Here is a 13,184-nt window from a genome sequence, read left to right as displayed (position 1 = left end):
TTCTTCCCCTAAACAAGGCGAGTCAAGTTAATGCCAAAGAGCTCAATTTTGGTCTCATCTGACCACAGCACTTTCTCCCAATCCTTTTTGGAATTATTTAGACGTTCATTGGCAAACTTCAGATGGGCCTGTACATGTGCCTTCTTGAGGAGGGGGACCTTGTGGGTGCTGCAGGATTTCGATCCATGGCGGTGTATGTGTTACCAATGGTTCGTTTGGGGACTGTGGTCCCAACTGCCTTGAGGTCATTCACGAGCTCCTTCACTTTTCTCGAGATCATCCTTACCCCATGTGGTGAAATCTTGCATGGAGCTCCAGACAGTGAGCGATTGATGGTTATTTTGTATTTCTTCCATTTGTGAATAATTGCTCCCAACAAATGTCTCCTTCTCACCAAGCTTATTACTGATGGTCATTCGACCATCATCTCACTACCATTGGTCATTTACCCATGGTGGTGAGGTTTGAATGGAAGAAAAAAATTCTGTGGACCGGTGTCTTTTATATACATAAGTTGTTGTTGGGAGCACCTTCTTAAATTGACAGGACTAATCTGTGTACCACATAACTACGTAGCCAGTCTGTGGGAGCCAGAATTATTGTTGGTTGGTAAGGGATCAAATATTTATTTTACTCACTGAACTGCAACTCAATTTATAACATTTGTATTGTGTTTTTTTTCGAATTTTTGGTTGATATTCGGTCTCTCATTTAAAATACACCTATGATAAAAATGATAGCGCCTTCATTTATTTGTAAGTGGGCAAATTACAAAATCTGCAGGGGTATAAAACTTTGCAATGAAATGGAAAATGAAAACTTTTTCTCTTGATAGCCAGCAACGTCCTCTCAGATGCCTTTTTGTTATTCACTGACGCTTAACAAATGTGCCTATTGCGTTAATGCGAGTTAATTGTTGAGTTTTAAGCATGTGTAGCATGTCAAAGACACTCCCCAGTCTCTCTATGCACGTTTGACTTGCTAAAACTGCACCCCAGATGCCTATTTTTTGGGGCTGTTGTGAACAAGGCCTAATGCGCCGCAAATGCATGCTGGCACACTTATGGTAGCATGCCATGCTAAGTGTGAAATTTATTTTTGCATAACAAGCCTAAATATGTTTCTAACATCGAAGTGTTTAAATCCTCATTTTATTTTATTGTTGGTGTTAACAAATTTACTTCTTATGTAATGTTTAATTTTTTTTTTCTTTTATCGTTTCAGAATTCTATACGGCATAACCTATCTCTTCACAGCAAATTTGTACGAGTACAGAATGAGGGCACAGGAAAAAGTTCTTGGTGGATCTTGAATCCAGAAGGTGGAAAGAATGGAAAATCTCCTAGACGAAGAGCTGCTTCTATGGATAACAACAGTAAATTTGCAAAGAGTAGAGGAAGAGCTGCCAAGAAAAAGGCTTCTCTTCAACAAAGTCAAGATGGGAGTGGTGATAGCCCAGGGTCACAATTCCCCAAGTGGCCTGGTAGCCCTAGTTCCCACAGCAATGATGACTTTGATGCATGGAACACATTTCGGCCAAGGACAAGTTCCAATGCAAGTTCAATTATGCCTGAGGAGGATGACCTTGGAGATCCTGATGTACATAACCTGGTGTATCCTCCTTCTACCACCAAGTTGGCATCAACTTTGCCAAGCCTGTCAGAGATTGGAAACTCTGAAAACATGGAGAATCTTTTAGATAACTTGAACCTCTTGTCTCCTAACGCCTCAATGACTGTTTCAACACAGTCCTCACCGGCCTCAATGATGCAGCAGCAGTCTGGTTATTTATTTACATCTCCCAACAACAGTATGGGATCTCCTGACCCTGAGTACAGGAAATATAGTTATGCTCAAGCTAGCATGAACTCACTCTCACAAATGCCTATGCAAAGTGTTCCGGACAGTAAACCAGGTTATAGGCCTGTAGGCCCATATAATGTTCCAGCTGGACTTTTGAAGGAACTGCTTACAGCAGATTCTCCACCACATAATGATTTACTAGCCCCCTCAGAATCTGCTGTCTCACAGGCTAGCAGTAGAGTTTTGAGTCAGAACGTGCTGATGGGATCTAATTCTGGAATGCCAGCCTATGGCACTCAGCCTCCCCATAACAAAATAAACAGCATTGCCCACACACATCAACCACATAATCAGCAAACGTCTATCAATGGTCGTGCCTTGCCCCAAACTGGGAGTACCATGACGCACAGTGCTGGCATTAATCGCCTGTCGACAGTGAAAAGTTCATTACAAGTGCCTATGACTCAACCCCATCCAATGACAACCATGAGTCCTTACCCTTCAAATAGCTGCAATGGCTTTGGAAGAGTTGGTATTGTCTCTCTCCACCAGGAGATGCTGCCTAGTGACTTGGATGACATGTTGATTGAAAGCTTGGAATGTGATTTGGAGTCTATGGAATCTATTATCCGGAATGACCTCATGGAGGATGGAGGAGCAGATTTTAACTTTGATAGTGTATTGCCTAACCAAAGCTTTCCTCACAGTGTCACAACCACCACACACAGCTGGGTATCTGGTTAAACAAAATATAGTAAGTAAATGTTGAAAGAAAAATCTCTCTTCTAAAAATGCAATTTGGTTGACTGCCTTGCTGATACATTGGTTTTTGAATGATTTGAGTTGCAAATACTGAATAAGTGAATGCTGACTTTAGTTTGGTGCATGCTTGTCCCTTGGTCAGTGCAGCAGTTAAATAATAATATATATATATTTTTTTTTTTAAATATTTGAAGGATTTTGACCTTAAACTGTAGAAAAAAAATGGATCATATGCCTATTCATCTTGCGTGCACTAACCGGTGGAGGGAGTTAAGTGAAGCCAGCACATTACCGTGGTAACACCCACAACAACAGTGACTGATTTAGCAGAAATCATCCCTATCTAAACTAAATACAGACTGCTTTGCCAAACTGTGAACAGTACAAGAGTGTAAACCAGATGGTGTGTAGTAGTTCCATTAGTAAAGCGGATCTACACTGCATCTGACCACCACAAACCGAAAACTCCATTTAATTAATTTTTAATATTCAAAGCATGTCTCCGTGCTTTATTTTGCTGAGAAATCACTCAGAAAAAATCTCTCCTGCAGTTTTGGCTGCGGCCATCTTGAGTAAGGGCAAATGATTCATTTGGCAAATACTTCCTGGAATCCATCTGCCCTTAGCTCAGAAGTACAGGCCGGAGAGTGTGCTTAGCTGAGAAAACTCCTCCTCCCCTCCCGAAGACTCCTGGGATATATAACACAATTTGCGTAGGCATGAAACCTAGGAAATAGCTGAATAAATGTAAAAAAAAAAAAAAAAGTCAAAACAAGTAAATATAATATACCTTCCTATCTATTTACTAATGCTAGCTCAGAAGGATTAAAAAGTATGTTGATTTGAGAGAGTGAAGTTCCACTTAGTGTGTGCCTGGAAGGGGCAACCTCTGCAGCAAACCTTTTACATATAATACAAGATGCCACTACTTCCTTTTTTAAACTAGGAAGGGGAGGGGGGCACTATTGAGGTAAAACATGAAATAAAAAATATAATTAGAAGGAAAAAGGTAAGACCCTTTTGTTGGACCCCCACCCTGTGACCTGCTTGCCAAACCAGGAGTGCTCTCACACGACCTGGGTTTCTTGGCTTTCCCTGAATCTCGAGGTGAGGTAGATAAATGAAAATAGTAAAAAGACTCCATTGCTATTAATTATCTTTTACTTTGCCATTTTACATAATGAGGATTAGGAGCAACTAGATACCAGTTCCTCTTTGATGCAATTTCTACTTTAAACTAGACCGACGTGTAAATCTAAAAGTGTAGACAAATGTCAAGGTTCTGCTTTGCACTTGAGAAACACAATGCGAAAAGTGGGAGAAATGTTTAATTTAGGCATCTATAGGGGCTTCCTGCCAGTAAATGGGTGCAGACAGTAGACTAGAGACACAGTTCACTGGAAGATTTCTGCCAATATAGTGTCCAAAATCGCTGCATGACATTGATATGTGGACTCTACACATCTGCCAAACAAGTGACCTTGAAGTATCTGGTAGCACCACATTGTGGTTTTCCTCGCAACTGAGAACACTGCAGGAATATTGAAGGAATATCTGCTAAATGTGCCTCGTATAAAAGGGCTAACACTGGGACACAACCGACATACCTCATGGGTACCTGCCCACTATTGTTCTTTTGCTATCCCCTATATCAAACATAGAGGGGGGTGGGCAGTCCCACATCCAATGCTGTCAAAGCTCAACCTTAAATTGTACGCCAAATGCATCTTTGCCGTTAAGAAAAAAAAAAACACACCATGGCTCCATCTAATTATAATATGCCATCTTAAATGGACACTGGCAGTCATACACTGCGCCAGCAATGGCATAAACACATCTCTCAGCTGTCAATTGCTGCATATGTTAGCTACTGACTATAGATGTATGTATCCACATACTGGGGGACACCCCTTCACATAAACAATGCTATGAGCAACTTTCACTATAATAAGAACACTCCTACAGCCCGTGTCTGCTTATATACCCATAGCTATCAAGTAAAAGATGCATCACAACCCACAATTTTCAAAAGTGCATTGCAAACTGTACCCACCCATAATATATTGACTATGCAGTATGTTGCTTGGATCAAATATGGAAAGCAGCTAGATAATGTGCTTATCGAAAGGCCCAGATCTTCCTTGTATGAAGAGAGAGTCCTTGTAATCCAGTATCACAAAGCTCCAAGAAAGGTAAACTGGTAATACAGTCCCATGTTAAGTCATGGATAAAATTAGGTCTCTACCTAGAAAGTGGATGTGCAAAGTGTACAAATCAGTACAATCCATTTTTAAATATAGCTCACTATAATATTGTACTCTCAAAATCTTGCCCCTCCCCCCCAGCATAATCTTAATAAAAAAGATCTTGGCAGATTTAAATAGCACATAACACTTTTTTTTTTTTTTTTTTTTTTGTTTTAATGAACTTGTGTCTGTCACATTCCTTACAGGCTCGCCCACAGGTTTGTGCAGGGTGCTGTAGTGAAATGATGGATGGGTCAACTATGCAGTCATGGAAGAATGAAGATTTTCACCAGCCTGCATTGGTATAGTGATTACCTTGTCCTTTTTGTCAATTAAAGCAACAGCCATCACAGGTCAGTATTTCGGAACCTTGCAAGGACCCTCTTTTAAGGCAGTCACTCTGTCTTGAAAAAAGGGATCCTGTGAGGACATGAAATCTGGTCTGTGATGCTTGGTGCTTTTGTGAATAAAGGACAAGATTCTCACTATACCAGGGTGCGCTTGTGAAGATCCTTATTTTCCTACAGGTGTTTTTTGGTTTGTTTTTTTTTGTTTGTTTTTTTTATATCCTTCTTGCACACGACTGCAAGAAGGTTGTGCATTCAGGCATATTTCTTCGGAAGTGACAGATGGATTTTACAACAGATACAGCCAGCCTGTACAAATCAATGACTGACTGGCTAAAGTTGCAGCTCTATGGGTATATATGCAAAGCCCACTGTTTCCATGCATACCGGGACTTATGCACTGCCCTGAATGGAGACCTGCATTCAGGGCAGTGCATAAGTTCTGGTATACATGTAAACGATGGGATTTTTTGTATATGTTCGTACAATCATAACTTCAGTCAGCCTGCCATTATATTGTACAGGCTGACTGTGCGTGCCTCTATGATCCACCTTGCACTCCCAGGCAAAGAAATATACCTGAATGTACGCTGTACAGCTGTATGCATGTGACCTTAATGGTCAAAAAAGGGCAGCGTTAGATTACTGATGCAATGAATAAAGCAATTTTAAATTCCACATTACTTAGAAGGTAAACTTGTTTTTATTTCTTTTCCAGAGGTAACTGTAAAAATTACAGTTGAAGACAACTCCAAAGATGCCCATCTCCCACCTTATTCAGATCAACAGAAACACGGATTTGTCTCAGTTTATGCCAGTTACGTGCTGCTCTTGGACCTCTCTCTCTATGAAGTGCCAAACTGACTAGAAAACCTAATGGAAGAGCAGACTGTGTTATTACCATTGCTGTTTGGGTGCTTTAAGGAGCAGTTAAAAAGAACATGGGTGTAGTGTGTGTACCTGCTTCTTTGTTCTAGGTGCTTTTTGTGAGTTTCAGATCTGCTCAGTAGTGAAGCTTCTGAGCATTTTAAGATCTTCGAGACTGGAAAACATGACATCCCCAACTGCACTAAACAGTTTATTATGAAGTTTAAAGAGCTTTTGTCAGCAACTTTTTTTATAATGCTACCTGTCTCTTTGGTAACTGCCAAATCTGTGTTTAACAGCAGCAGTCTAATTTAATTACATTCCAAACCAGCAGGGATTCTCCCTGTTTTTGGACCAACATTAAAATGATCCAGGGTTGGTGCTAATTATATAATTCTGAGTTCTAATTTATATGCTCTAAAAGGGGCAACCTTAATTTTAGAAGGTTATGTTTCATTTTGTATTTTGTTTGAAATTGATCTCTCTGTGCAGAAACGTTTATCTTCTGCAGGTTTTATGGTTGTAGAAGATATGATATAACATGATTTTATTACTCTTTGCCAGCCCACTTGCATCAATGCCAATCCCAAATTCCGTCAGTGGCCAAACAAACATACTGAAATTTTACTTTTTTTTTTTTTTTTCAATTGCAATTGTCATGCTTTCTGTCATTTTTGGCAAACATAGCACCCAACCAGATAAGAGAATGTAAACTCTGGCCATTTTGACTTCAGAGTTGATCATCTCTGTCCTATCATGTTTTAAACCAAGTACTTTCTTTATCAAAGAGTAAAGAGGTCTGCTGCTAAAGGAGGAGAATTAATTCTTTAAGTATATGGAGTGCAGAGACATTTGTTCAACCACATCTTCACCCAGCTGTTGGTTTCTGTTGATTTCTACTAAGTTGCTTTTTGGAAAGGAGTCCAGCAAACACTTCAAGGTAGTTTACTGTAATTCTTCTGTCCATGATAACTTATTTCCTGTGTTTTAGGAAGGCCTTAACAAAGCAGAGAAATGTTTGAACAACTATCAAAGGACGATTTATGTAGGCAGCCAGAGTCAACTTAAAGCTGATTTACAGGCAGTTAAAGTCAGTTTTGTATTCATTAAAGTGGAACTATACTGCATACGAGTAGTACAGACCAAAAACATGATTTAATTCATTTTTAGTATTCAAAGCAAACTTCCCCATTTATCCATGCTTTATTTTGCTGGGAAATCACTTTGAAAAACACCCCTCTAGCATTTCTGGCTGCGGCCATCTTAAGTAAGATCAGATCAGTTTACGTCCTGGAATCTAGAATCAATCTGCCCTTAGCTCAGGTATGCAGACAGGAGGGTGTGCTTAGCTGAGAAAGACCCTCCTACCTTTCTGAAGACTCCTGGCATGTATGGCATCATTTGCACCAGGAAGTGACTAAAAAAATGTATAAAAAAAAAGTTTAAAACAAGTAAATCTAATATGCTTTCCTATCTATTTACTAACTTTAGCAACATAAGGATTAAACATAAGGATTAAAAATAGTCACTGATTGAGAGAGTGAAGTTCCACTTTAAGAATTCATTAAATGTGTCTTAAATACACATAGTATATGTATCTGAATATATTTTGATATTGGTTTCCTGTAATCCCCTACACAGCAGCATTCACATTTGGAGGGGAGACACTATGAACATGCTTGCAGATGGAGAATTTATCATTGTGTTTTCTACACTTTCTTTTCAGTTGAGGTCCTGGGGCTGAATGCATTTGTTAGTTTCTTTATTTGCTGGCCTTCAGCTTTAAGTATGATCCATAATCTGCAGTTTAATGCGTGATTGCATGATGGTAAATATAAGCAGATGTCTTGATGAAATGATTTAACAACTGGCATTGGAGCCACTGTTGTACCTTTTGGCAGTTAAGCAGGCTTTGTTCTTATGAAAAAGAACCTATTTTGTTACTGAAGCTTATAGAATACCTTCAGTAAACTGCAAACCAGCATTTATAAAATTTGTTGTTTTGTCCTAAACATGTATTCCACAAACTATGCTTGGTGGTAAACAAAATATTATAGCCAATGTATTTTAAACTACAGCTGGCTAACTAGTTGAGCCTTTTTTATTGCCAATAGTATTTCAAACTCCCTGACTCCTCCTTAGATTTGCTGTTGGCTGTTAGATTGTACTGACTGACCCCTTTGTTTATACCAAACTGAGTGAACACCCATGTCTACCTAACCCCATGTTCTATTATCTGGAGAAGCACCTCTGAAGATGAAAGGATACAACCTACAAGCAGTCAACTGCTACAGAGACAAATAGATTGTTGGATCTTGTACAGAAATGTTTTCAAATCTTTTGTCTGTTCATGCTGTTTAGTATATCATTGTCAGAACCCATGTCTATTTTGGCCTGTGCCAGCATCCTAGTAACCCCAAATAGCACAGAATTGTTCAGTATTCCTCTGTGTGCTTTGTTCTACAAGCTTTTTGTACCTATTGAATTTGGGTGCTTTTTACTATGTTGATATTTTAATGCAAGGAAAATGGAGGAAATCATGTAAATAAGAAGTAAATATTTCTTCATTTTGCCTTTTAATAAGATATGTATAAATATTTGTATTGCTTGCTTGGGAGAGTCTTATGATTTTTTTTTTTACTTATGTTTTCATTAGGCTTTCCATAATACTAATTAACCACCCTTCTAAAAGAGATTGGCATAGTATGGTCTTAACATGTTATGTCTGAGTCTCATCTCAACCAAAGAATGATCGACATGCAGGCATAGCATGGCTGAGCAAGCGCTTGCCATCTCCTACTGCAAAGTGACATCTATAGATCTGTCATGTGAACGATACATTAGTGTCAGAGACGGTAATACATTTAGGGATATCTTGCTACTGTTTACTGGCACTAAATGATTAAATGTTGCTTTGTTTATATTTCTGGAGGTCCCGCAGTGAATTATGAATATTTTATTTGTATGTAGCTGCCTTAAGTTTATTTATCACGTACCATTGTCTCATTTTGCATTGCCGTTACCTAAGATGCCAGCCAAGCATAATGTGCTGCCTTTGAATACTGCTGTCTTTTGGATTTCAACTATATTAGTACATCTTGACATATTTACACAAGCTGTTTTATTTCACAGTATATTTTTAGTCCTATGTTGGTGTTACAGTGGAGTTCCTTCTTTTCTATAGGTAAATCTGAAGTGCGTGTTGCCTTATGTCAAAGTTATAAAATTCACAGGCCAAATTCATTATCAACTAAAAAAGGGTACATATGCAAAATGATCAGATTTAATGTACACTAGCTGTTACCATACACAGCTGGTGCAGAAGTTTCTCTGTTCACCTTTATAGCAAACAGTTTTACAGTAGAAATACATAATCATTGATGCTGGCACAGAAATGTTATAACCATGTGTAGCTGTGCCCACAGAAGAGTCATCTCTGTGAATGCTTATTTATCAGCTCCATTCCCCTAAAGACTAGAGCAGAAGAAACATACCAGCTATGTAGCTTGGCAGGTAATGTATCTGTAGAATACATTCTTTTCACCACAAGCACAATGGTAAATAAATGGTAAGCAAGAGTTGCTGATCAGGTGTCCCAACACCTGATCACATACAACCTTCCTTGGTCTTTGAGCACCCTTAAGCCAGTTTTAAGACATATATATATATATATATATATTCCACTTTAAAGTAGTGTTTTAGGAGGATTAGCTCCTTGTATACCGGGCTTTTATTTCTATAAAATTGGAGATAAATGACATTGGGCTTGAATCATTAAGTTGCGATAGCTTAAGCAGCCTGCAGCTTGGTGATTTAGGATCAATGGGTTTTGTACCGTTTTTCTATTCACAGCCAGTTAGACTAACTTCCCATACAAGGGATGTCTCTCACTATTGATTAAGTGGATCTGATCAGCCTTGGCAGTAATTTGTCACAGGTAAAGGATAAGCTTTTGGGAACATGTTACATTTTTAGGGTGTAACATGTTCCCATAGCAGCAGCCAATATTTGGCCAGCAATTTTCAGCCTGGCTCCTTCAATAAGTTAATTTGACTTTTGGCAAATCAGCAGGGCCACCCACAATTAAAATCCAGGCTGCTTGCTCTGAATTGACTGCAGTTCTAGCATTGTATGGCTTGCTTAGGGGTTAATGAATGAGTTACTCCCCAGCAAGAAAAGCACTGAGCAGTGGTGCAGTGATCTTCAAATCTAGTTTAAAAATATCTGATTGTTTTAAGTACCGTGCGTTCATCATAGAAAAGGGAGAACCCTCGCTGTAAATGTGTAAGTGGAAATAGGTCTAAATTTGAAGGAGAAAATGTGTTGAGCTTGTAACAGTTTACTTAGGGTAACTTGTATTTTAAAATGTAATTGCATAAAACGGTTCATCTCAAAAGCTGGACATAATGGTCTAGGATATAATTGCTTGCCAATATTTTATAGATATGTGACAACTTCATCTCAGCCACCACCAGGGTTACAGTTCATTTTAAAGTGCCCCTGTGGTGAAAGAAACCTGGGATGAGATGACTGTCAAAATGTCTCCTGCCCCCATATCAACTTATATAAGTTAGCTGTTTTCTACTTTTTCTTTGTCAATAACGTATGTACTTTTCTTTTAAACAATGCCCATATCAGTTCATGCATCACATCTGTGTAATTCTTCATAAAATAAAACACATTTTTCTATATTGTTTCTAGATCCCTGTACACACAGGCTCAGTATCAGGCAGTATTGGCCGGTTTAACAGAAACATGCCAACATTTGGCCTGTGTGTGTGTCAGCCGGCCGTCCCAACAAAAGCCAGACGTCGGTTAGCCTCTGTCAAAGGGGCACGGCCTAAAAACAAAAGTCTACCGATCGGATCCCGATTAGCACTCTCAGCCAGCCAATGGATGGTGTGTTCTGGTGGAGGAAGTTCCCCTGTCAGACTATAGCACAGCAGAGGAGATTGCTGTACTAATACTGTCTGTGTTAGTACAACGATCTGTCTGTGATAGTGTGTACCTATTAACATGAGACACAACATACAGTAAGATGATCATAAATTGTGTGTGTATATATATTTTTTTAATATTTTATAGTCCTATGACCATTATGATCTCCAGTGATAGAAAACAGACCGATATTTGTATTTCAAGTCCGAATGTGTTTTTATATCATGTCTTTAGTAAAAGTGTGGATGGTTACAGCTATGCACCATTTCTTTCTCTTTCTCCTTTTGTGTTTCAGTGTTGTAGACTGTTTTCAACAGCGGTGTATTGTTTTAAGTAATCTAGAAAATGTTAAGGTGTATATATATGCAGTTATTGAAGTTTTCTGTTTTGGTAAGCTGAAGTTCTTGTGCAGTGCAAACCTGCTGCCTATGTGAACATTAAATGACAAGACCATTTAGTGACTATGCCTGAAATTTCTCCTGCTTGTGCCCTTATTTGTGGCAAAATTGCTAGTAGTTTGTAACTGGACGCAATATGTTATGTGCAATATCAGCAAGCTGTTGATGTCAATTTTTTGCACCAGCTCAGTTGGGCTTCAACAGTGCTTGTTAAATAGCTGTATGATGTCTAAGCTGGGACAATGCTAAAGTTTTTTTTTTTTTTGGTTTTTTTTTTTTGATAACTTATATGCTTATGAGCTGCAAAAGCATAGCGCATCCTTAATTAAAGAGGCTACCAGGATTTAAAAAAAATTGTACTTTAGCTTTTCACCAATGTACATCAACCACCAGCTCCTGAGCAATATGTAGCTGTAGTATACATCTGTCTCCGAGCGGCCTCTGTCCGTGTACTGTATACCCATCATTGAGCATTGGCTGGATTACATAAATCCAACTACAGGTTTTCATTACTATCTTTAATATCAATTACAGTAGTTGGAGCTGGTTTTCATATATAGTTTGGCCTACTGTAATGTCGGCACCCTCACACTGAGACTGGAAATTGCAATTTCAGAGCTCTGCAACACTGTTAGGAGGTGGCACATGCTATGGCAGCTTGTAGCTAGTTGGATATAATGATGCTGTATGGGCACCATTATGTCTAATCTGCATGTCTACATATGAGACACCCCATTTTAGAGAAGGTTGCACCAGCTCCTTCGTGTCATTAAACAGATGGCTCCAAAAGGAGTTTAAATTTTATTTCCTGGAAAGCCCTTTAAAAATTTAGGACTCATTGGACCAACTTTAAAATGTATATAACATTTGCACTTGTTAAACCACTGGATGATATCAGTGCTTTTACTGATTTCCTCTTCATCTTTTCATTTTAAAATTGTTATATCCCTTAATTTATGACTGATCTTATTAATTTTAAGTTGTATATTACTTAGAGGCTACGAAGCACTTCTTGCAAGCAAGATTTTGTCTCTTTAACCAGCATTCATGCAACGTGAATTCAATAAATCAGCAATATCTCTTATGGTGGCATGTAAAAATGCTTTCTTTGTTGTGTTGCAGCATTTTCATGTTCCTTTCTATTAACAATTCATGATTCAATTTCTGCAGACAAGTGCCTGATGTATTTACAGACACAAGAACAATCTGTTGTATGAAGCCATAAATGTATATAAATTATGCTACAATTGAAGGTCTTCTGTTTGGTGTGTGTCTTTATTTTTGGATAGTTGGATATAGTTTAAAGAACTTTGTTCAAGTATGAAAATGTAAACATTTGTTTATAAATAATTAGTTATACTGCATACAGATAAAATAATCCACTTATAAGTACATTAAAAATGCTTTAAAAGCTATGTCCAGCCAGAAGTTTGTTCTTGATAGAGTATGGATCTCTCCAATCTGTTAGACTCTTGTTCTTTGGAAATGTTCCCTCTATTCCAAAGGGTTAACTCGTCACCCAGTGACAACTCAAAATATTAAAACCCCACTAGTGGAGACAGGAATAAAAAAAAAAAAAAAAAAAAAAAAGTTAACGAAGGTTCTAACACTGTTCAAAACAAGGTTCGATTTTTAGGCACGATTTAAAGTGACCTAATCACTTTTTTTTAGCATTCTGAATGGCAACACAGTGTATCTTGCCGACTGTGTGTTGCAATGTGGTGCCTATATGATTCTGTACCTTAGGTGGCACATTCAAAGAAATGGGCTGTCTTAACACAACGCACATTAATGTGTGTTAATGCACTATAATCGTGCAAATG

The 13,184-nt window shown here is 38.4% G+C and overlaps 1 protein-coding gene across 1 annotated transcript; it reads left to right on the top strand.

Moving 5' to 3' along the window:
* Nucleotides 1-1,224: 1,224 nt before the first annotated feature.
* Nucleotides 1,225-12,613, top strand: LOC149439104 (forkhead box protein O1-like; the record flags this gene model as incomplete). Its single annotated transcript, XM_089659474.1, has 2 exons — nt 1,225-2,557; nt 5,877-12,613. A coding segment is annotated over one exon (1,323 nt), but the record flags the coding sequence as incomplete, so codon positions are not given.
* Nucleotides 12,614-13,184: the final 571 nt, after the last annotated feature.

The sequence above is a fragment of the Staurois parvus genome, unplaced genomic scaffold (genome assembly GCF_062004578.1).
Source record: "Staurois parvus isolate SC_StPar_1 unplaced genomic scaffold, SC_StPar_1.0 ptg001160l, whole genome shotgun sequence".
NCBI classification, from domain to species: Eukaryota; Metazoa; Chordata; class Amphibia; order Anura; family Ranidae; genus Staurois; species Staurois parvus.
Note: the sequence above shows the minus strand (reverse complement) of the source record. Positions and strands in the feature narration are given on the sequence as shown.